Source organism: Trachypithecus francoisi, unplaced genomic scaffold (assembly GCF_009764315.1).
Source record: "Trachypithecus francoisi isolate TF-2019V2 unplaced genomic scaffold, Tfra_2.0 Lachesis_group8, whole genome shotgun sequence".
Classification (NCBI taxonomy): domain Eukaryota; kingdom Metazoa; phylum Chordata; class Mammalia; order Primates; family Cercopithecidae; genus Trachypithecus; species Trachypithecus francoisi.
Window position 1 is genome coordinate 72961727 of NW_022681473.1, and position 23733 is coordinate 72985459.

Consider the following 23733-nt stretch of genomic DNA (forward strand, 5'->3'; position numbering starts at 1 on the left):
AAAAAGGCCCCGCCCGGTCCGCGCCACACAGGTCACCTACGCAGAATGCAGTCCTGGGAGGTTCCACTTGTGTCGCTCAGCGATGGAGGGCGCGATCGATGACAGGCCACTCCAGAGACGGACCTAGACAGGCTCGTGTGAGGCCGAGCCGAATTTTACCGAAAATCAGTTCACACCACCACCCGATTTGTCTAGACGAAAAGCCAAGATACAGCTGAGGGAAAGGAAACCGGAAATGGTGTGAGCCGTGAGGAACGGGAAATGACCTCAGCACGTCGGAAGTGTACTCGTTTCCAAGGCGACGGCCTTGCTGCCTCTCCAGCCAAGTGACTGGAGTCGGGAGGCTGGAAAGCAACTCCGAGAAAGTACCAGCCGAAGGCGGCCGCCGCCAGAGCGACTCGCAGGGAGTAGCAGACGAAGACGGCGGCCGCCGCACTAGCCACCACGTGTGGAGGATAAACGGCCTACACGGCCATTCCAGCGCCGAGTCAAGGGAAAGAGTTAGCGACGACGGGGAAAGAAAACGTGAAGAGGGCGACGGCCGCTCCAGGGTCGCTGCGGGAAGCCTAAGTGGAGACGCCGGCTTGTCCCGCAGTGACTTGAGAAGGGTCAGTGAAAACCTTGGCCACTGCCACAGCGTCTCTGGGGAGAGAGTTAGGGGGGATAGTGGCCACAGTCACAGAAGCTCTTGGGAGGGAGTTAGGGGAGACCGCAGCTTCTGCAGCAGCGACGTGAATTTTAGTGAAGTTGGAGACCACCAAACTACCGACTCCAGGGGACCTACCAGAGAAGACCGAGGTCTCCGCCTAAGTGGTACTTGGGAGGGAGTCAGTGACGTCCGGGACCCGCGAACTAGTGACTTCGGGTATAGAGTCAGTGACGATCGCAGTCGCCGCCCCAGTGGCTCCTGGGAAGGAGGGAGTGTCGATGGCGGCCACAGCCTCGGTAGTTCTTGGGAGGGAGTAAGTGAAGACCGCGGCTACGCAGCCAGCGACTCCTCCGGTGTGAGCGGCAGTGAAGACGCCAGCTGCCGCCTCAGTGGCGTTTGGGAGAGAGAAAGTGAAGACGAAGGTTTCTGCTGCAGCTTCTGGGAGAGAGCAAGAGAGGACCTTGGGCCCCGTCCTAGTGACGACGGAGAAGAGAGCCCGTGGGTGAGAGCAAGTGAAGACCGCGGCAGCATCAGGGGCCTGGACTCAACTCCTCCCCAGAGTCGGAGGTGTTGCACCATGCCCGGGGTGGCCAATTCAGGCCCCTCCACTTCCTCTAGGGAGACTGCAAATCCCTGTGAGTCAGACTATGTCGTTGGCCCTCATCTCTGCCACATTCCTTTTCTTACTTAAGCGTGCAAAAGTCTTAGCCCTTTCTGGCATTTCCTTTTCTCAGGTGTCGCTCCCCGTTTCCCTTTCTAATTTGTTTTTACCAAACAAATACTAATTTGTTTGGTACCAAAGCTGTCAACTTTCCCTTGTTCTGTATTATTTCAGCTTTCTTTCCTTTTTTCCATCCACACCAGTCCTCCGAGTCTTCTTGCCCAGCTTGACATCAACTCTTGTTCAGTCTTATGGACTCTTTTAAGTTCTTCTGTGGCTTCCCTGAAGCATTTGACCCTGTGGAGACGACAAATTAGTACTTACTTAGTTTTCTTCTTTCACTCCATTGAGTGACCCTTTCCTTTGCCATTTTCTTTTCTTCTGCCCTCTTAAATACAGCTTTCCCCCCTTGATGATGCCATCGTTGGTTCTCTTCTTCTTGTCATTTACTGTGACTTCAGTCCTACTGATGGCCCTCAAATCTATTACTCATTCAACCATCCAGTAAATATTTACTGCGTGCCTACTTTGTGCTCTGTGTTAAGGAACTATCAGTAAAGAAGACAGGCACATTCTTTACCTTCTAGTGAGGAAGATAAATACTGAGCAAATAATGACAAGTGAGGTGAGTGTTATAAAAGATGGTAGAATGCTACTGATTCCAGTAGGGGGTAAGTATGGGTGTCAGAAAAAGCATTCTAATGCAGAGACACACGTAACACTGAGACCTGAATTCTCTCTCTCCTCGGAGCTGCAGATGTATATATATGTCTCCCTTCTGGGTATCTTCCTTGGGTACCTCAAGAGCAGCATGTCCAAATTGTAATTGTAATTTTGTATCTATATATCCTCTCTGTCCTTCAGTGTTTGCTGTCTCAACTAATGGCACCACAGCACTCAGATGACAAAGCCAGACATCTTGGAGTTATCTCATTACTTTTCTCTTATTTCACCCACTGAATCCATTCTAGTTTAGTTCATTCTAATTTTATTAATATTTGTTGAATCTGTCTCCTTTTATTTTCCCACTTTTCAGGGTCTCATTTTTTCTGGTCTAGACTATTGTAAACTGTATTCTTACACGATCTACCTGCTCTTTTTTTTTTTGAGGCAGAGTCTGGCTCTATCCCCCAGGCTGGAGTGCAGTGGTGCGATCTCAGCTCACTGCAAGCTCTGCCTCCCGAGTTCACGCCATTCTCCTGCCTCAGCCTCCGGAGTAGCTGGGACAACAGGCGCCCGCCACCATGCCTGGCTAATTTTTGGTATTTTTAGTAGAGATGGGGTTTCACTGTGTTAGCCAGAATGGTCTCATCTCTTGACCTCATGATCTGCCCACCTCGGCCTTCCAAAGTGCTGGAATTACAGGCGTGAGCCACCGCGCCGGGCCAATCAGCCTACTCTCTAGTTTTGCCTTTTTGCTCCCCATTCAGTAAGTTCTCTTCCCTGAATTTAGCCTTGTAAACTCAGCCTTACAACTCTCAATCATTATAATTCTTCTGTTTAAAATTCCTCAGTGATTCTCCACTGTCTGCTCAAGTCCAAGTTTTTAAAAATAAGTTTCACCATTGTCTGTATCTTGTCTAGTTCTAGGCGATATTTCCCCTTAATACTTTAGTAATAGGATTTGTGTGTGTGTATGTGTGTGTGTGTGTGTGTGAGTGATTTCTTGACAGTTCATGCTGTTTAGAAGGCCTTTCACTGCTCCTACTTTCCTTGGCAAACTCCTGTTAATCCTTGAAGATTCTATCTTAGATGTTACTTTACCCAGGAATCCTTCTCTGTTCCCCTTCCCTCCTCCCCTAGCTGAGTTTGAAGTCATCTGTGCTTCCACAAGTTCCTATGAGTATTTTCATCATTACTTTTACCACATTATTTTGTATTTTGTGTTTGTATTTTCTCTACTAATCTGTGCGTTCCTTGAGGGTGTCTTCATCTTTTTATTCTTATGGTAGATACCAAACTTATGTTGAGTAGATGGATGGGTGGATGAGTGAATAAATTGGGATGGAATATGGTGAGAAAAAAGGCCATAAAATTAGATGGAGCCAAATTATGGGAGGCCATAGAGGTCATACTGAGAGTCTGGGTTTTGTTTTGTAAACTAGCAGTGGCCAACCGGTAGCAATTTAGAGTAGGGGCATGAAGTGATCAGGATAGTTGGTCTGTATAAGATGGATTAGAGGAGTGTCTGTGTAGAATAAGTAAAGTGGATAGAACATCATTTGTAGGTCTAGCTGTGCTAGTTTAAAGGAGAAGAATGAAGTTCTGGCCTAGGGATTAACATCACTGAATGTTTATTAAAGGGTTGTGTGTGTGTATGTGTTTGTGTGCACACCTTACATAAGCTCTTGTTCCTATTTGCCATATATCTTAATTGTTCCTCAAGGTCTTGCTCGAATGTTTCCTCCTGTATGACTTGCTTTGTTTCTCCTTAATTTTACCTGTACTCTCTGAGGACACTGCTGTCAGGTTTTTGTTTTCTTTATGTATTTATCCAAATAGATTTTAATGTGTTGGTGGAAAAAAAAGTATTAAATCCATGTCCGTTTTCTATCATGTGCTTGACTCACAGTAGATGTTCAGAAAGGCTTTTTGAGTACATTTATAGCATTTTGCTAAGAGCAAAGATATAATTAGAGTGTATAAAAAGATGTTATAAAAGTAAGATATAATTCCAGTGTAAAATATGATTTTTGCCCTTAAGAAATTAATATTTTGATTGTGGAGAGAGGATATGTACATAGATAAATAGTAGTACAAGGTTGCACAGATCATTTGCCAGAAGTGTTGGTTAGCTGTTTTCTTTTTTTTTTTTTTTTTTGAGACGGAGTCTTGCTCTGCCGCCCAGGCTGGAGTGCAGTGGCCGGCTCTCAGCTCACTGCAAGCTCCGCCTCCCGGGTTCACACCATTCTCCTGCCTCAGCCTCCCTAGTAGCTGGGACTACAGGCGCCCGCCTCGTCGCCCGGCTAGTTTTTTGTATTTTTTAGTAGAGACGGGGTTTCACCGTATTAGCCAGGATGGTCTCAATCTCCTGACCTCGTGATCCGCCCGTCTCGGCCTCCCAAAGTGCTGGGATTACAGGCTTGAGCCACCGCGCCCGGCCAGTGAGCTGTTTTCAAATCAACTTCAGGTCAGGAATCATGCCTGTTTTATTTAGAAAATGCTGCAGTTGAACTGCTTACTCTTTCATCCTTCTCTAATAGCTGTCTGTTCATGCTTAGATACCTTTATTGTCTCTGGTTCACAATGCTTATTAATTAAATTATAAAATATGAAGCACTAAGAGTATATGAATTAAAAATTGTAGCCTGCCATTCCTTTCTTAGTGTAAGACATAAATTAGAAATGTAAGAAAGATGTTGATAAAATATATCTGCATGTATTAGAGGAGGCTCTGGTGAAGTCTTTTTCACTAGGGAGGCCTTTGTTATGGAGAACACATTAGGCATATTTCAAAATTGTTACTTTCTCCTTCTCACTGCCAAATACATGAGTTCCTGGCTTTTCACCATGGTAACCTGGTGAGGTTTGTGAAGGTAAAATCTATGAAAGTATATTAGCTCCCTAAGTAAGAGTGTGACCCCTAGAAGTTTCTCATTCTTTGACCAGTATGTACTCAACCTCTGGCAAGTCATCAAAATACCATGTAAGTGCTTCTATCACTTTATGACTCCAGTGCTTCTGCTCTAGGACTATATTTTTCTGTATTTGTCTCTCCAGATTTGGGGTAGCAGTTTGCCCTGAGACCTCAGTTCTCTGATGGGTCCAAGAAAAGTTGTTCATTTTCTGTTTATTCACTTTTCCCTATAAGGATGGGAATGTCAGCTTCCATGCTTTTTACATGTCAGTGTTGGAACCAGAAGTCTGTTTAAGATATTAATGACAAACGTCTTTGTAGTAAATTATTTGGAAAACCAAAGTTATTTTGTGCTTTCTGTTAGATCACTGTTTTAGTCTTTTTTTCTTTCACAGTTTTGTAGTACATTGTAAATAATTTGATTTTTCAGTAGGTTCCAGGAAGAAGGTGCATTTTGGCAGCATACATAACGCAGTACGAGCTGGAGATGTAAAGCAGCTTTCAGAAATAGTGGAATGTGGAGCCAGCATTAATGAAGTTGATGTTCTCCATAAGTTTACCCCTTTACATTGGGCAGCACATTCTGGAAGTTTGGAGGTAAGGAACTATACATACCACTAAACCGAGGTTAAGTTTATAGCTATAACAGTTTTGTAAATTTAGCAAACAGGGCTGAGACCTTCTGATAGGTACTGCATATATTTTCTTTTCAGTCATAGTCGTTTAATATTTGGGTATTCCACTTTGCTAGGACTTTATAACAAATTATCGCAAAATTTAGCGTAATAAAATAATGATTTAGTTATACTCGTGAACAAACGTAAGAATTTGTATCCCAGAGACAGCTTGTCTCTGCTCCATGATATTTGGGGCTTCAGCTGGAATATTAAAAAGCTGGGGCTAGGTTCTTCTGAAGGCTTGTTCACTCAAGATGTCTCTGGTGGTTGATGCTGATTATGGATTAGGCACCTTAAACTTCATCCCTGTGGGCCTGTTTGTGAGGACTCTATATGTGAGCTGGTTTGTACTTCCTCACAATATGGTGACTGGGTTCCAGAGGCAAGCATAGAGGATAACTTGGAGTGGGTAATATAATGAATACATATTCTAACATTTTTGCTTTAGTAGCGTAAGATTTTAGAAAAGAAATAGAATGTTGCAGGTACATTTGAAGTCCCTAAGTACCCCTCTCAGGTGCCATTCCTCTGCTTCCAACTCCAGAGATAACTATTACCCTGATTTTGATGTTTATTATTCCCATCTATGTTTTATGCTGTTATTACATATGATTATATCATTGTTTTGAATGACATTATACATTATATAAATGATATCACATTATGTGTATTATTCTTTAGCTTGCTTTTTTTGTTTAACAATATGTTTTTGAGTTTTAGCCGTGTGGTTACATATATGTACTCTAGTTCATTTCCTTCAGCCATGTTGTTTTTCTATTCTTAGACTGGTATCAGAATTTATCGGTTTTTGTATTGTTGGATATTTATTTGGTTTCAATTTTTAGCTAGTACAAACTACTTAGTGAGTGTTTTAATGCAAATCTGAACCTTGGGCTCCATCCTCGTAACCATGTCCTTAGATTTAATTAATTTTATTTTTTTATGTGTGTATGTGTCTTTATAGCAGCATGATTTATAATCCTTTGGGTATATACCCAGTAATGGGATGGCTGGGTCAAATGGTATTTCTAGTTCTAGATCCTTGAGGAATCGCCACACTGTCTTCCACAATGGTTGAACTAATTTACACTCCCACCAAAAGTGTAAAAGCATTCCTATTTCTCCACATCCTCTCCATTATCTGTTGTTCCCTGACTTTTTAATGATTGTCATTCTAACTGGTATGAGATGGTATCTCATTGTAGTTTTGATTTGCATTTCTGTAATGACCAGTGATGAGCTTTTTTCTATATGTTTGTTGGCTGCATAAATGTCTTCTTTTGAGAAGTGTCTGTTCGTATCCTTTGCCTACTTTTTGATGGGGTTGTTTGTTTTTTTCTTGTAAATTTAAGTTCCTTGTGGATTCTGGATATTAGCCCTTTGTCAGATGGATGGATTGCACAAATTTTCTCCCATTCTGTAGGTTACCTGTTCACTCTGATGATAGTTTCTTTTGCTGTGCAGAAACTCTTTAGTTTAATTAAATCCTATTTGTTAATGTTGGCTTTTGTTGCAATTACTTTTGGTGTTTTAGTCATGATGTCTTTGCCCATGGCTATGTCCTGAATGGTATTGCCTAGTTTTTCTTCTAAGGCTTTTATGGTTTTAGGTGTTACTTTTAAGTCTTTAATCTATCTTGAGTTAATTTTTGTATAAGGCTTAAGAAAGGGATCCAGTTTCAGTTTTCTGCATATGGCTAGCCAGTTTTCCCAGCACCATTTATTAAATGGGAAATCCTTCCCCTGTTGCTTGTTTTTGTCCTGTTTGTCGAAGATCAGATGGTTGTAGATGTGTGATGTTATTTCTGAGCACTCCGTTCTGTTCCATTGGTCTATTTATCTATTTTGGTACCAGTACCATGCTGTTTTGGTTACTGTAGCCTTGTAGTATAATTTGAAGTCAGGTAGCATGATACCTCCAGCTTTGTTCTTTTTGCTTAGGATTGCCTTAGCTCTACGGGCTCTTTTTTGGTTCCATACAAAATTTAAAGTACTTTCTAATTCTGTGAAGAAAGTTAATGGTAGCTTGATGGGAATAGCATTGAATCTGTAAATTACTTTGGGCAGTATGCACATGCTGTTTTATCTGCCTGTCTCATCTCTTCCCACTGGTTACCTGGTTGAAATCCAGGTCAGTCAGTATCCACTTGGTAAAGCTTTCTGTTTTCGCCCTCAATATCTCCCAACTGGTTACTGACTCCTTATTGCTACCTCTAAATCTTATAAATTTTAAAAAGTGTATCACTTTAAATTTTATTCTCTGTTAGATTTTGAGCTCTTTGAAGATACCATTTGAGTCTTATTCGTCTTTTTTTCCACAATACCTAGCGTAGTGTCTAGCATGTTATAGGAGTCACATCATAGGTTCACAATAAATGTTTCTCATGTTGCTGAATTTGTTGAATTAAATTTATTTGTTCATATTTTTAGTGTCTAGCACAGTGCCCAGCAGATGTTCAATAAATATTGGTTGGATTTTTTTTTTTTTTTTTTTTCAGATAGGGTCTCGCTCTGTTTCCCAGGCTGGAGTGCAGTGGTGTGATCTCAGCTCACTGCAATCTCTGCCTCCCAGCTTCAAGCAACTCTTCCACCTCAGCCTAACATGTAGCTGGGAGTACAGGTGCATGTGCCACCATACCTGTCTAATTTTTTGTAGTTTTGTTAGAGATGGGGTTTCACCATGTTGGCCAGGCTGGTCTCTAACTCCTGACCTCAAGTGATCCACCCGCCTTGGCCTCCCAAAATGCTGGGATTACAGGTGTGAGCCACCATGCCCCAGCCTGTTTGTTGGATTTTACCAAACATAAACAGAAACCAAAGATTTTAGTGCTTTCCTCTATTCCCACTTAAAGGTCATCTCCTAAATTTTTTTTTTTTTTTGAGAGGGAGTCTTGCTCTGTTGCTGTCTTTGCTCACTGCAACCTCTGCCTCCTGGGTTCAGATGATTCTTCTGCCTCAGCTTCCCAAATAGCTGGGACTGCAGGCATGTGCCACCACACCCAGCTAATTTTTGTATTTTTAGTAGAGACAGAGTTTCACTATGTTGGCCAGACTCGTCTCAAACTCCTGACCTTGTGATCCACCTGCCTCGGCCTCCCAAAGTGCTAGGATTGTAGGCGTGAGCCACCGCGCCTGGTCCTAAATCTTTACTTGAGCACTACATTAACACCTTTACAGTTTTCCATCCTTTCTGAATTTTCTTAAGATTTTTGGTATTTATATATTGGTTGCGAGAAATAATCACTAAATTAACAATTGGTGAAAACTATGCTTTATTGGACTTCAGTTTTTTTTAGATGAAATCTGCTCTTGAGCCCATAGTAAACTTTTCATTTCAGATATACTGTTCAACTCCAGAATTTCCATCTGGTTCGGTTCTCTTCTCTGGTCTCTCTTTTCTCTTTTCTTTTCTTTTTTTTTTTTTGAGACGGAGTCTTGCTCTGTCACCCGGGCTGGAGTGCAGTGGCTGGATCTCAGCTCACTGCAAGCTCCGCCTCCCGGGTTTTACGCCATTCTCCTGCCTCAGCCTCCCAAGTAGCTGGGACTACAGGCGCCCGCCACCTCGCCCGGCTAGGTTTTTTTTTGTATTTTTAGTAGAGACGGGGTTTCACCGTGTTAGCCAGGATGGTCTCGATCTCCTGACCTCGTGATCCGCCTGTCTCGGCCTCCCAAAGTGCTGGGATTACAGGCTTGAGCCACCGCGCCCGGCCTCTTTTCTCTTTTCGAGACAGAGTCTGGTTCTATTGCCCAGGCTGGAGTACAGTGGCATGATCTTGGCTCACTGCAACCTCTGCCTCCTGGGTTCAAGTGATTCTCCTGCCTCAGCCTTCTGAGTAGCTGGTACTACAGGTGCCTGCCACCATGCCTGTCTAATTTTTGTATTTTTAGTAGAGACATGGTTTCACCATGTTGGCCAGGGTGGTCTTGAACTCCTGACCTTAAATGATCCACCTGCCACAGCCTCTCAAAATGCTGAGATTACAGATGTGAACCACTGCGCCCGGCCGGTCAATTGATTTTTAACAAAGATGCAAATGTAATTCAGTGGAGAGCAGATATATTTTCATTAAATGATGTTGGCACAATTACACATATTCATATGTAAGAAAATGAACCTTTTATCCTAAGTGAATTAACACAGAAACAGAAAACCAAAAGCCACATATTTTCACTTATATGTGGGACCTAAATATTGGGTACACATGGACAAAGAGATGGGAACAATAGACACTGGGGATTCCAAAAGTAGATAGGAAAGGAGGCAAGGGTTGAAAAACTACCTGTTTGGTAACCTGCTCACTATTTGGGAGATGGGCTCAATAGAAGCCCAAACCTCAGCATCATGCAATATATCCATGAAATGAACGAACTTAGCACATGTACCCTCTGAATCTAAAATTAAAAAAATAAAGAAAATGAAACTTGAGCCATACTTGGTACCGTATGCAAAAATTTACTCAAAACATTGTAGATAAATGTAAAACTTATAAAACTTATAGAGAAAATAGAGAAGAAAACCTTTGCAAATCATGTACCTAAGAACTTGTAACCAGATTATATAAGGAACTCTCAGAACTCAGCAGTAAGAGAAAGAAATTTTAATGGGCAAAAGACTTCAATTGACACTTTCTTAAAGAGTACATATGGATGGCAATTAAACATACGAATAGATGTTCAACATCATTAGCCATTAGGCAAATGCAAATTAAAACCACAATGCGATGCCAGTGCATCCCTGTAAGAATAGCAGAAAAAACAAAACCTGAAAAAAATGACAATACAAAGTGTTTACAAGGATATCAAGAAACTGGAACTCCCATACATTGCTGGTGGGAATGTAAAGAGGTATAGCCATGTTAGAAAACAGTTTGGCAGTTTTTACAATAAAGTTAAATATATACTTATTTTATGTCCTAGCAATCTCACTTCTATATAATCACCCAAGACAAATATAAAACCAGTACATGAATGTTGACAGTGGCTTTATTCTCTAGTACCTGAACAATGCATATAATAGTCTTTCCATAAATATTGTTGAATAAATGAATGACTTACTATGATAATTATTGAGATTAAGGTTTTTTTATATTTTATTGTCATTAGTCTCTGTGATAGGCAAATGATATTTACTTGATAAGCTTTTTTATCAAATAATGTGATTATGACTTCTATGACAATGTATCCCAATGATATGATCAATTCTTTTAAAAAGAAAGGTGGTAGAATATACAAACTTGATTATACAAAGACAGTAACACTGTATATGGTACAGACCTTTAAGTACTGTATTATATTGAGATTTAATTTTTAAAAATCTTAAAAGATATATTTGACTTCTCTCTCTTTTTTTAAAAAATAATTTGTTTTTTAGAATCACTAGAATAACAATGTTTGCTCCGATGCAAAATCTCTGTACCCATTTAAAGATCTATGTTCGAGATTGAAAACTGGCAGCCTTTGAGTGAATTTGATTCTTAGATCTGTTTTCTTTGGCCTATACAGTATTGGTCAAACAGAATATTTACAAACATTGGATAAGCATTTCACTCATAGCAACCACTGACTGTAATTGGTAGTGTCTACACCTTACAGACAAGAAATATGGTCTCCAGTTTGCCATGGTTCCCACTAGTCTCTATTGTTTACCCACAGTGAGGCCAAATGTTGGTTGTCGTGTCACTGTGCTTATGCTTTCGTTTTTCTTATACATGGATCTCTCATTCACTTATGATACTTCTTGCCTTACAGTCTGTTATTTTATGATAACAGACCAAATTTAAAAGATAAAAATGTTAAAAACATCCACCTTATCACTTGTTAACATGGTTATTTTCTTAGTGTCTTCATTGGCTGCTCTGGCATGGAGCTGATATCACACACGTAACAACGAGAGGTTGGGCAGCATCTCACATAGCTGCAATCAGGGGTCAGGATGCTTGTGTACAGGTAATAATACCTTATTACTTTTTTTCAGTAAGCTCAATTACTTTAACATAGTTCTATTGGGCTATTGCTATTATTCTAATTATTTGACTCAATAGATTTAGTTTTATGTTCTAAACAATAACTTACTGGATTCCACAACTCAGATATTCTGATACCAGCTATCCACTTAAATAAATGGTATGCAACCAGAAATCCTTTTATCTCTGATGTAGTTGGCTATCTGGGTTGTTTTGTGAGATCTCACAGTCATGACCAGATTATCTCCTTTATAGCTTGCTGCTGTGGTCTGAATGTTTGTGTCCTCCAAAATAAATATGTTGAAATCTTAACCCCAAGGTGATGGTGTTAAGAGGTGAGGCCTTTTGGGAGGTTATTAGGTCATGAGGGGTTTGCCCTCATAAATGAGATTAATGTCCTTATGCAAGAGACCTCAGAGAGCTAGCTCACTAGCCTCTTCCACCATATGAGGATGCTGTGAGAAGGCACTATCCATGCAGAATGAGCCCTCACCAGACAGAATCTACCAGCACCTTAATCTTGGACTTTCCAGCCTCCAGAACTGTGAGAAATAAATTTTTGTTGTTTATATGCTCCCTGGTTTGTGATATTTTGTTATAGTAGTCTACACAGACTAAGACATTTGGCCATGCCTAAAATTTCGTATTTAATGTATTGCCTGACCAGGGTGACACATTAATATATGGTGGGATCTAGTATATTAGAGTAATTTATTCAGTGTTTTGAAATAGACTGGAATTTGGAGGAATACAGAGTCATATAAGCAAACAGTTGGTATTAGTCCATTCTCACACTGCTATGAAGAAATACCCGAGACTGGGTAATTTATAAAGAAAAAAAGTTTAGTTAACTCACAGTTCTACATGGCTGGGAATGCCTCAGGAAACTTACAATCATGGTGGAAGGGGAAGCAAACACGTCCTTCTTCACAGGATGGCAGGAAGAGAGAATTGCTGAGCAAAGGGGGAAAAGCTTCTTTTTTTTTTTTTTTTTTTTTTTTTTGAGGCAGAGTCTCGCTCTGCCACCCAGGCTGGAGTGCAGTGGCCGGATCTCAGCTCACTGCAAGCTCCGCCTCCCGGGTTCACGCCATTCTCCTGCCTCAGCCTCCCAAGTAGCTGGGACTACAGGCGCCCACCACCTCGCCCGGCTAGTTTTTTGTATTTTTTAGTAGAGACGGGGTTTCACTGTGTTCGCCAGGATGGTCTCGATCTCCTGACCTTGTGATCCGCCCGTCTCGGCCTCCCAAAGTGCTGGGATTACAGGCTTGAGCCACCGCGCCCGGCCGGGAAAAGCTTCTTATAAGACCATCAGATCTCGTGAGAACTCAGTCACTATCATGAGAACAGCATGGGGGTAACCACCCCCTGATTCAGTTACCTCCCACCATGTCCCTCCCATGACATGTGGAGGTTATGGGAACTACAATTCAAATGAGATTTGAGGGGGGACACAGCCAATCCACATCACAGTTCCTGCCAGGAGGAAGCATGAGATTGTTTGAAGGGTCAGGAGCTCTACTCAGTGAGTTGCAAAACGATACAAAGCAAAATCTATGATTAAAGTTCTAGTGAAAAATACAGATGAGAAGAATTGTATAATTTAGGAGGAGGTAGAGGGATCATAAGTGGAGGAAATAAAACATCAGTTAAGCCCAAAAGAGTGGGTTGATTTTAAAGATTAAGTGATGAGGAAGTATTATAGAGGCAGGCAATACGTTAGGAGCAAATAAAAATAATAATTGTCATTCATTGAAGATTTATTGTGTGTCAGTCAGTCTCTCATGTGTCATTTCATCCAACACAAACAGTTCTATGAGTTCGCTTTTATATAGGTTACAAAACAGATTCAGAGTGTTAAGTACCTTGCCTAAGCAAGTGACAGAGCTAGGATTTGAACCTAGACTTGTCCTGTTAATCTCTATGCTATACTCCTGTAAGAAGCTTCTGAATTGGAAAATTGGGCTATGTTCAGAGGATATACCATTATGTTAGTTTGACTGAGTATAGATTATTTGTGGTGTGGACTGTTAAGAACCATGCTTGGGTAGACCAGTTTTGTAAAGTGCCTCAGAAATAGAATGAAGATTTTGGATTCATTTTATAGAAAGATAGTTTTTTTCCCCCTCCTCAACCCTGTGATTACCTGGAAAGAAAAGAGAGGTTTTGTTTATGTCTTTGTTTTTTGAGACAGGGTCTTGCTCTGTCGCTCTGGCTGGAGTGCAGTGCCTTGGTCATGACTCACTGCAGCATCAACCTGCCGGGTCCAAGCGATCCTCCCATCTCAGCCTCCCAAGTAGCTGAGACCACCAACATGCTTCACCATGCCTAGCTAATTGTTTTTGTAGAGATGTCTGTCGGGGATTTCTCCCTATGTTGCCTAGGCTGGTCTTGAACTCAAGGGCTCAAGTGATCCTCCTGCCTTGCCCTCCCAAAATGCTGGGATTACAGGCATGAGCCACTGCATCTGGCTGTGAAAAGAGAGTTGATGATACATTATATGTGTGTGTGCGTGTGTGTGTGTGTGAATATGTCTATATATATATTTATACATACACATAAGCATCCACATGGATATTAACAGGGGAATGAGATAATGAAAACAGTATTTCAGGGAATTATTCTAGCAAAATGTGTCCAGGATTACTAGGATGAAGGAAGAGTTTAAAGACAAGAAGGTCAGTTAAAGATTTTTTGCTGTAATCACTAACCAGAGAGGGTAAAAATAGGTGGTGGCAGAGGGAAAGAAAGAAAATGAGCTAAGATATCTTGCAAAGCAAACATTGACAGAGTGTAGGGAAAATTCAAATGTTGAGTCAGAATAACAGATAATTATGATGGAATGAATAGGGAAATCTGAAAAGCAAGGAACACTGGGAAGACAGATGTTGATTTCAATTTGGCATACATTGAGTTTAATGTGTCTGTAGGTCATCCAGGTAGAAGAGGGTCCAGGCGGTTGAAAAGGGGGCTGGAGATAAAGATTACAGGAATGGTGAAGTATAGAAGAGTCTCAAACTCCTGGGCTCAAGTGATCCTTCCACCTCAGCCTCCCACAGTGTCAGGATTACAGGCATGAACAACCGCTCCTGGCCGGGACTAATAATTCTTTTAAACCAATTACTCTGTATATGGTATAACCCATATATAGAAACTGGGCCAATTGCAAATTCAGATGGGACCTCTTTAGATGTACTTAGAAACTTGATTTGGAGCTTAGAACTCGTCACTTTAATAATTAATTCTTTTATTGAGTCCAAAACCCTGTTAACCAAGGATTCTGCTTTTGAATTAGTGAACATTTAAATTTCAGTTTTATTAGGTTAGAATTAAAGAATTTAACTTAGTGGCTATCTGTGCTCATGAAAGATGTGTCTTATAAATTATATATACATGCTCAAATCAAAATGTAAAACCAATATTATAAATGTCTTCTAGGCAATGTTAAAACATTTTCTTGAGGCCAAAGTGGGTGGGGAGCACGTGCTGCTGGGAGTTGCTTGGCGGCACGGGGCTGAAGGCTAGCAAACCGAGTGATCATGTTGCACAAACAAATTTACTATTCAAACAAATATGACGATGAGGAGTTTGAGTATCGACATGTCATGCTGCCCACGGACATAGCCAAGCTGGTCCGTAAAACCCATTTGATGTCTGAATCTGAATGGAGGAATCTTGGCATTCAGCAGAGTCAGGGATGGGTCCATTATATGATCCATGAACCAGAATGTCACATCTTGCTGTTCCGGCGCCCACTACCCAAGAAGCCAAAGAAAGGAAGCTGGCAAGGTGCTTTTCAGCCTCAAGCTTTACACAGCTGTCCTTACTTCCTAACACCTTTCTGATAACATTATTATGTTGTCGTCTTGTTTCTCACTTTGGTTTTTTTTTTTTTTTTTTTTTTTGAGGTGGAGCCTCGCTCTGTCGCCGGGACTGGAGTGCAGTGGCCGGATCTCAGCTCACTGCAAGCTCCGCCTCCCGGGTTTACACCATTCTCCTGCCTCAGCCTCCCGAGTAGCTGGGACTACAGGCGCCTGCCACCTCGCCCGGCTAGTTTTTGTATTTTTAGTAGAGAGGGGGTTTCACTGTGTTAGCCAGGATGGTCTCGATTTCCTGACCTCGTGATCCGCCCGTCTCGGCCTCCCAAAGTGCTGGGATTACAGGCTTGAGCCACCGCGCCCGGCCATTTCTCACTTTGATATTTAAAATATGTTCCATATACTGTTTGAATGTGCTAGTAACTGCTTTGCTTCTTGAGTAGAGCCACCACCACCATAGCCCAGCCAGATGAGTGCTCTGTGGACCCACAGCCTCAGCTGAGTATGATCCCAGAAGCCATGATGTGCTCTGTATCCAGAACACAGTTGGCAGATGGAGGAAGCATCTGAGTTTGAGACCATGGGTATTACAGGGATCATGTAAACTTGCTGTTTTTGTTTTATCCTGCCAGGCGACTTGTGGATTTATGTTTCAGTGTACTGGAAACTTTCCATTTTATTCGAGAAATCTGTTCATGTTAAAAGCCTTGATTAGAGAGGAAGTTTCTATAATCTTAAAAAACAAAACAAAACAAAACATTTTCTTAGTATTAGCTAAGAATTTCTTACGATTTGCTTGTAGCACACATGTAAGAACATACATAATTTAGCTATAGATTAATAAATTGCCTTTGTATAATCTGCATCTGCGTTTATGGTTTAACATCTATACTCATGTAAAGTCGTTCCTATTTCTCTATTTTTAGGCTCTTATAATGAATGGAGCAAATCTGACAGCCCAGGATGACCGGGGATGCACTCCTTTACATCTTGCTGCAACTCACGGACATTCTTTTACTTTACAAATAATGCTTCGAAGTGGAGTGGTGAGTGGCTCCTATTAATATATGCTAATGTATGATAATGTAGATGGAATAGCATTTGGTAGTCTAGTTGTCTCTTCCTGACTTTTTAGATCTCTTATATGACTTTGGGAAGCTAATTTAATTTTTCTCTCTACCTTTTCTATCTTTAAACATAGAAGCATAATTCAGACAAATCTTCTCTTCTCCCCCAAAAAACAATTTAGTATTACAAAGTACTTGAGAGGTTTTGGGTTCTTCATGCCAGTTCAGAGTTTAACTGGTTAGATTATGAAGCTTCAAACAAATCTTAACCAGGTGATTGTAAATCTTTATGAATTTTTGTATGTCTACCTATGTGTTTGTTTTGAAACTCTTATTTCATATACTGATTTAGAAAGTGATTTATTTCTTCAGAAATTTTGTTTATTGCAATATTTAATTTTATCTGTAGTAGTTGTAATAAATAACACAGAAGAAGAGAACTACATATATTGAAGACATTGTGGTGAGAGTTGGTGTTTCTATAGTTCGAGAAAGAGTGAAAACTTATTAAATATTTTTTATTAATTCTGTTTATATTCTCAATGATAGTATTTGATCATTCAATCTATCCCTTTCATTTTATTGGTCAGGAATCTGACTGGTAAGATGACTAGTTAAGTTCCTTTTTAAAAACTATTTTATGCGACTCGTTCTTTTGAAAAGCCTGTTGTATAAAATTTTACTAGTATTTTATTAGCTCATATATTCAAATTAGTGGTTGCAGTGCATTTTTCTATTATGTTAAGTGTTTGCCTTCTTGTATTAAGAGCAGCCTCCAATTCTTATTTATAGAATTAAGCTGCTAGGTTTAGTGTTTTCCCTACAAAATAGGGAGAAACTAAGTCCTTGTGAATGTTACCTCTAGGATCCCAGTGTGACCGATAAGAGAGAATGGAGACCTGTACATTATGCAGCTTTTCATGGACGGCTTGGCTGCTTGCAACTTCTTGTTAAATGGGGTTGTAGTATAGAAGATGTGGACTACAATGGAAACCTTCCAGGTATTTTAAATAAAGCAAATATTTTAGTTTTTCATTGATGTAAACTTTTAAATGTTTGATCTTGTTTAAGAAATTTAAACTGTTGGCTGAGCATGGTGGCTTACACCTATAATCTCAGCACTCTGAGAGGCTGAGGCAGGAGGATCACTTGAGGCCAGGAGTTTGAGACCAGCCTGGGCAACATTGTGAGACCCTCTCTCTACAAAAAAATAAAAAAGTGAAAGAAAGAAGAAAGCTGGGTGTTGTGGTGTGTGCCTATAGTCTAACTTCTTGGGAGGCTGAGGATTTGGGAGCCCAGGGATTGGAGGCTACAGTGAGCTGTGATTTTACCATTGCACTTCAGTACAACAAAGTGGACCCCATCTCTTAAAAAATAAAGACATTGGAACCAATTATTCTGTTAGTCCTTCACAAAATGAAATAGTGTTTATGTTGACATGAACATTTTTTATCTTACATCACACCCATCTTATGTACCTTACATTTGATTGATTTTTTTCTGGAACCATATCAGCAAAAGATAAATTGGCAAAATTAAACATAGATTTGCTCTTCCTGCCAGCAGTTTCCTTCATCTGCTATCTAGTGTTTTTATTTTTTAACTTCACCTCTCTCTGCCTCATAGACAACTTATTTATTTTTAAATTTTTAATTTTTTTTTGAGATAGGGTCTTGCTCTGTTGCCCAGGCTGGAGTGGCAGTGGTATGCTCTCAGCTTACTGCAACCTCTGCCTCCTAGGTTCAAGTGATTCTTATGTCTCAGCGTCCTTCGTAGCTGGGTTTCAGGCACCTGCCACCACGCCTGGCTACTTTTTGTATTTTTAGTAGAGAGGGAGTGTCACCATGTTGGCTAGGCTGGTCTCGAACTCCTGGCCTCAAGAGATCTGCTTGCCTCGGCTTCCCAAAGTGCTGGAATTGCAGGCAGGAGCCACCGCACCTGGCCCAACGTTTTCATTTTTTAAACAGTACTGCATAAATGGAGGATACTAGTTAATTTGCTACTTCAGTTGTCTAACCTACAGTAAAGTGGCCAGTGGAGACCTAGACTCCACCTTCTTTAAAAAGTGGTCTAGAAATTCTAAAGAATTCTAAAGAATAGATCACAGTGAGATTGGAGTGAAAATGAATGAAAAATTAAAGAAGCAAACACAGAAAGAGGAAGGGCAGAATAATATGAACAGGACTGATCAAATCACTTTGCTATTTAGAACCTCCCTGGATCCCTGTGGAGCCTCTGATTCCTTGGCTTGGCATGCTGGACTTACATAATTTGGCTCCTACCTATCTGCATGGCCTCATCTTTCTATATCTTTACATTACTGTCCATGATCATTTTGCTTTTTTCTGAAGTTCATCTTTCAGTGTTCATTTAGTGAAGTCTTTTGGTATGAACTTTTCAATTTTTGTGTATCTGAAAATTTATTTTGTTCTCATTCTTTTTACTTTGTATTTTGTAAGTTTTGTGTGTGTGTGTGTGTGTAAAGTAAAATTTAAATTAAAGTCTCAAAAAACAAAAAGCCCCTCTCTCGGCACTGCCTACAGAGGTGGCAGCCATCTCCTCCTCGGCATCATGGCCACCCTTAGACCCCTTATGAAGCCCAAGATCATCCGGCACCAGACTGACCGATCTGTCAGAATTAAGTGTAACTGGCAGAAACTCAGAGGTATAGACAACAGGGTTCATAGAAGGTTCAAGGGTCGATCTTGATGCCCAACATTGGTTGTGGGAGCAACAAAAAAAACAAAGCATATGCTGCCCAGTGGCTTCTGGAAGTTCCTGGTCCACAACGTCAAGGAGCTGGAAGTGCTGCTGATGTACAACAAATCTTACTGTGCTGAGATGTTTCCTCCAAGAACCGCAAAGCCATTGTGGAATGAGCTGCCCAGCTGGCCATCATAGTCACCAACCCCAATGCCAGGCTGCGCAGTGAAGAAAATGAGTAGCTACCTCATGTGCATACTTTATGTTTAAATAAAACTGTAAAACCTGCAAAGAAAACCCAAAAAACCAGAAACCAAAAAAAAAAAGTCTTTTGTGCTAGGCTTCCTTCACTTTTTCAGACTGCTTTCAATTGCTCCATTTTCACATATGGTATTATTTATGGTATTATTAGTTTTTCTTTAGTTTTAGTCTTTCTGATGGATGTATCTCATTGCAGTTTCAAATTTACATTTTTCCTGATGACTAAAAATGTCAAACATCATTTCATATTTTTAATGGCTTTTTTTTTTTTGTGAAGTAGGAGTTCAGATCTTTTGCCTATTAGCTGTTGGAGTATGTCTTTTTCTTATTGAGTCATAGGAGTTCTTTATATATTCTAGATACAAGCCCTTTGTCAGTTACATTTATTACCAATATCTTTTCATGCAAATATCTTTCTAATCTTTCTACTCTATGGCTTGCTCTTTCATTCTTTGGTATTTTTTGATAAATAGAGGTTTTAATTTTTTTTTTTTTTAAATGGAATCTTGCTCTGTTGCACAGGCTGGAGTGCAGTGGCACAGTCTTGGCTCACTGCAACCTCTGCCTCCTGGGTTCAAGCAATTCTCCTGCCTCAGCCTCCCGAGTAGCTGGGATTACAGGCGTGTGCCACCACACTAATTTTTATATTTTTGGTAGAAACAGAGTTTCACCATGTTCGCCAGGCTGGTCTCGAACTCCTGATGTTGTGATCCACCCACCTTGGAGTCCCAAAGTGCTGGGATTACAGGTGTGAGCCACAACACTTGGCCAGAGGTTTTAATTTTAATGTAATCCATTTTAATAATCTCTTCCTTTGTAGTTAGTGCTTTTTGTACTTTCCCTATTCTGTGATCATGAAGACATTCCTTTATGTTATCTTTTAGAAATTTTATTATCTTACTTTCACATTTATATTCCCAATCCTCCTAGAACTGACTTTTCTGTGTGTAATACAAGGTAGGGGTCAGTTTTATTTTTGTATTGTCCTTTATCAAGTATACTTGATCATTTTTGTTAGTCTCGTCTGGTCATTAAAAAATCCAATTGTTTCTTTAAACAGGTATAATTCTTTTATTTATAACCAGGTAGAGTATTTATAATAATATAGATGTTAAGAAAGAATGTGGCCTTAGGTCTAGACTGCTTGTGTTCAAATCACTCTCATAAAATTTTTTATTGATAAGTGTACATATTTTTGGTGTACGTGTGATAATTTGATACATTCATGTAATGTATAAAGATCAAATCAAGGTAATTGGGGTAGCCATCCCTTAAATAGTTCTTTTCTTTATGCTAGAAACATTCGAATAATTTTTTTCTAGTTATTTTGAAATACACAATAGATTATGGTTAACTGTAATCACCCTACTGATCTGTCAAACACTAGATCTTGTTTCTTCTACCGAATTTTATATTTGTACCCATTAATCAACTTCTGTTCTTCCTCTCTCCATGCTACCCTTCTGGCCTTTGATAACCACCAATCAATTTACTCTCTATCTTCATGAAACCAGCATATTTTAGCTCCCACATATGAATGAAAACATATAATATTTGTCTTTCTGTGCTTGACTTATTTTACTTAACATGATGACCTCCAATTCCATCCATCTTGTGGCAGTGACAGTATTTCATTCATTTTTGTCTGAATCATATTCCATTGTGAATATACATTACATTTTCTTTATTCATTCATCATTGATGTACACTTAGGTTGATTCCATATTTTGGCTATTGTGAATAGTGTATTAATACACATGAGAGTGCAGCTATCTCTTTGATATAATGACATTTTTTTCTTGTGGATATATACACAGTAGTGGAATTAACTTATAGTTTATATAATATAAATCTAGCTACTCTTGTTTGTTTTTTTCTTCTAGTTGCATGGAATATCTTTTCCGTTCCTTCACTTTCAATCTATGTGTATCTTTATAGATGAAGTGGGTTTTTTGTAGGCAGCATGTAGTTGGGTCATGTTTCTTTATACTCTGTGCCTTTTAATTGGCGAGTTAAGTCTATGGACATTCAGTGTTGTTATTGGTAGGTAAAGACTTACAGCTGCCATTTTGTTGCTTGTTTTCTGGTTGTTTTGTAACTCCTATGTTCCTTTCTTCTTGTCTTTCTTTGTGGTTAAGTGATTTTCTCTGGTAGTATGTTTTATTTTTTTGCTTTTTATTTTTTAGTAAATATAGGTTTTGCATTGTAGTTACCATGAGTCTTACATTTTATAGATATAAAAGATTATTTTAAAGAGATGACAACTTACCTTAGGTCACAAAGAAAGGAATAGAAACAAGGAAAAACCAAAATGCCCTACATGTTAACTGTTTCTCCCACATTTTGCCTTTTTATTGTCTCTATTTACATATTTTTGAGGTTTTTTGTTTGTTTTTTTGAGATGGAGTCTCGCTCTGTTACCCAGGCTGGAGTGCAGTGGTGCGATCTTGACTCACTGCAACCTTCTCCTCCTGGGTTCCAGAGATTCTCCTGCCTCAGCCTCCCAAGTAGCTGGGTTACAGGCACCCACCCCCATGCCTGGCTAATTTTTGTATTCTTCATAGAGATGGGGTTTCACCATGTTGGCCAGGCTGGTCTCGAACTCCTGACCTCAAGTGATCCACTCTTGGCCACCCAAAGTGCTGGGATTACAGGTGTGAGCCACTGCGCCCCACTTATTTATATATTTTTGTATTTCCTATCTCTTAACAGGTTGCTATAGCTATTATTGTTTTTGTTAGATTTGTCTTTTAGTCTTCATACTGGAGTTATCACACACCACAGTTACGTTATTGGAGTATTCTAGGGTTGTCCATGTTTTTAATTTCACCAGTGATTTTTATACCTTCAAATGTTTTCCATTTGCACATTAGTGTTTCTTCTTCCTGATTGAAGAACTCCCTTTAACATTTCTTATAAGGTGATTCTGGTGATCGTAAACTCTCTCAGCTTTTGTTGTCTGGGAAAGGCTTTCTGTCTTCTTCTTCTTTTTTTTTTGGTGTTAGGAATATTTTAACCATATATCTTCAATATTATCCATCCAGGACCAAAGTAAGTTCTGATGCAGGAAATGAGTGAGTTTCACAGCTTTCTGAGCTCCTCCTTGATCCAGGAAGCCCAACTAGCCCCTCCTCTGAGTTCCCCGTCTAAAACAGGATACCCCAACTGCTATTGGGAACTGGGCGGCAGTCGTTCTGGCTACTTCCTGCTGGTTAGGGGCGAAGAAGGGGTCCTGCAGTTGTTGTGTCCTCCAGAGGGGAACATTTTAGGCCAGTCAGGGACCAGCAGGTCGATCTAGGGGTCCTTGGTAGAAGCCGTGAGTTGAGCTCATTTGAGGTTCCATTTGTAAGAGCATTTGTAGCTTGATGGCCTTGATCCTGGAGGAAACAAATTTGACAAGGAGGTTAAAAATGCAAGGCCCAAAGACGAGTAATAATAGGATGGCTGTCACAGGGCCTAGAAAGGGGAGGAGCCCAGATATCCATTGGTTAAACATATTCCAGGGTAATGAATGTTCAAGCTCCTTCTCCTCTTTTAAATGTCTAACAATATCCTGTAATTTTTTGTGAGCTTCAGGTTTTAAGGGACATTGCCTTTGATAAGGAAAAGTGGTGGGGTCTTTTAGCCTGGTTTGAATTGAATGGGCATTCTTTGTCTTTCCGAATTGTCCTTCTGAGGCCCAGACTTCAGAGTTGATTCCTTCTTCAAGTAGGGGACAATGAATGGGTAATTTATTCCTTATATTCATGTAGGTAATAGCCCCAGCTTTGGCTAATATGTCCCTTCCTAATAAGGGTGTGGGACTTTTGGGCATAACAAGAAAGGCATGTGAAAAGAGCAAAGTCTCCTAATTGCAACCGAGGAGGTGAGAGTAATACCTGGTTACAGGCTGTCCTAAGATTCCTCGAATAGTAACGGACTTTGAGGACAGTCATCTAGGGCAGGAGATTAAAACTGAGATGGCCGTGCCAGTGTCCAGGAGGAAGTCCACTTCCTGGCCCTAAATGGTCAAACTTACCTGGGGCTCTGTGAGGGTGATGGCATGAGCTGGCGCTTGCCCTGGCCACCCTCAGGCCTGTTGCTGAATCAACTGGTTGGGCTTCTGGCCCAGATGGCCTTCGTCCTCTGGGGCAGTGTGCCTTCCAGTGATTGCCTTGGTGTATTGGACATGGGCGAGGGGGCTGTTTGTTTCTGGTTAGACAATCTTCCTTAAAGTGTCCTTGCAAACCACACTGATAACAAGCCCTACTAGGAAATTGGCTTGCTCCTCTTTTTGTTGCCTCTGAGCCACCAGGGTCTGCCTGTCTGAGGGCCATGACTAAGGCTGTAGCCTTTTTCTTATCTCGCTTTTCCTTTTTGGC

The 23733-nt window shown here is 40.4% G+C and overlaps 2 protein-coding genes across 7 annotated transcripts in view; both read left to right on the plus strand.

The window, feature by feature from the left end:
• The first annotated feature begins 281 nt into the window (after positions 1–281).
• The window catches only part of ANKRD42 (ankyrin repeat domain 42), a 100292-nt gene continuing 76840 nt past the window's right edge, over positions 282–23733 (plus strand). For 3 of the 6 annotated variants that reach the window (XM_033206028.1, XM_033206029.1, XM_033206027.1), the window contains exons 1-5: positions 286–1284; positions 5318–5484; positions 11402–11509; positions 16268–16387; positions 17274–17409. In XM_033206028.1, coding sequence (XP_033061919.1) covers positions 1227–1284; positions 5318–5484; positions 11402–11509; positions 16268–16387; positions 17274–17409 — 589 coding nt within the window. In that variant the 5' untranslated portion in view covers positions 286–1226. Of the gene's footprint in view, positions 1285–5317; positions 5485–11401; positions 11510–16267; positions 16388–17273; positions 17410–18953; positions 21142–23733 lie in introns of those variants that run through there. The other 3 variants (XM_033206032.1, XM_033206031.1, XM_033206030.1) reach the window with 3 other exon arrangements.
• On the plus strand, positions 15063–15368 carry LOC117080776 (cyclin-dependent kinases regulatory subunit 1-like). The gene has a single exon (XM_033206037.1). The coding sequence runs from the start codon at positions 15063–15065 to the stop codon at positions 15366–15368; it is 306 nt and encodes a 101-aa protein (XP_033061928.1).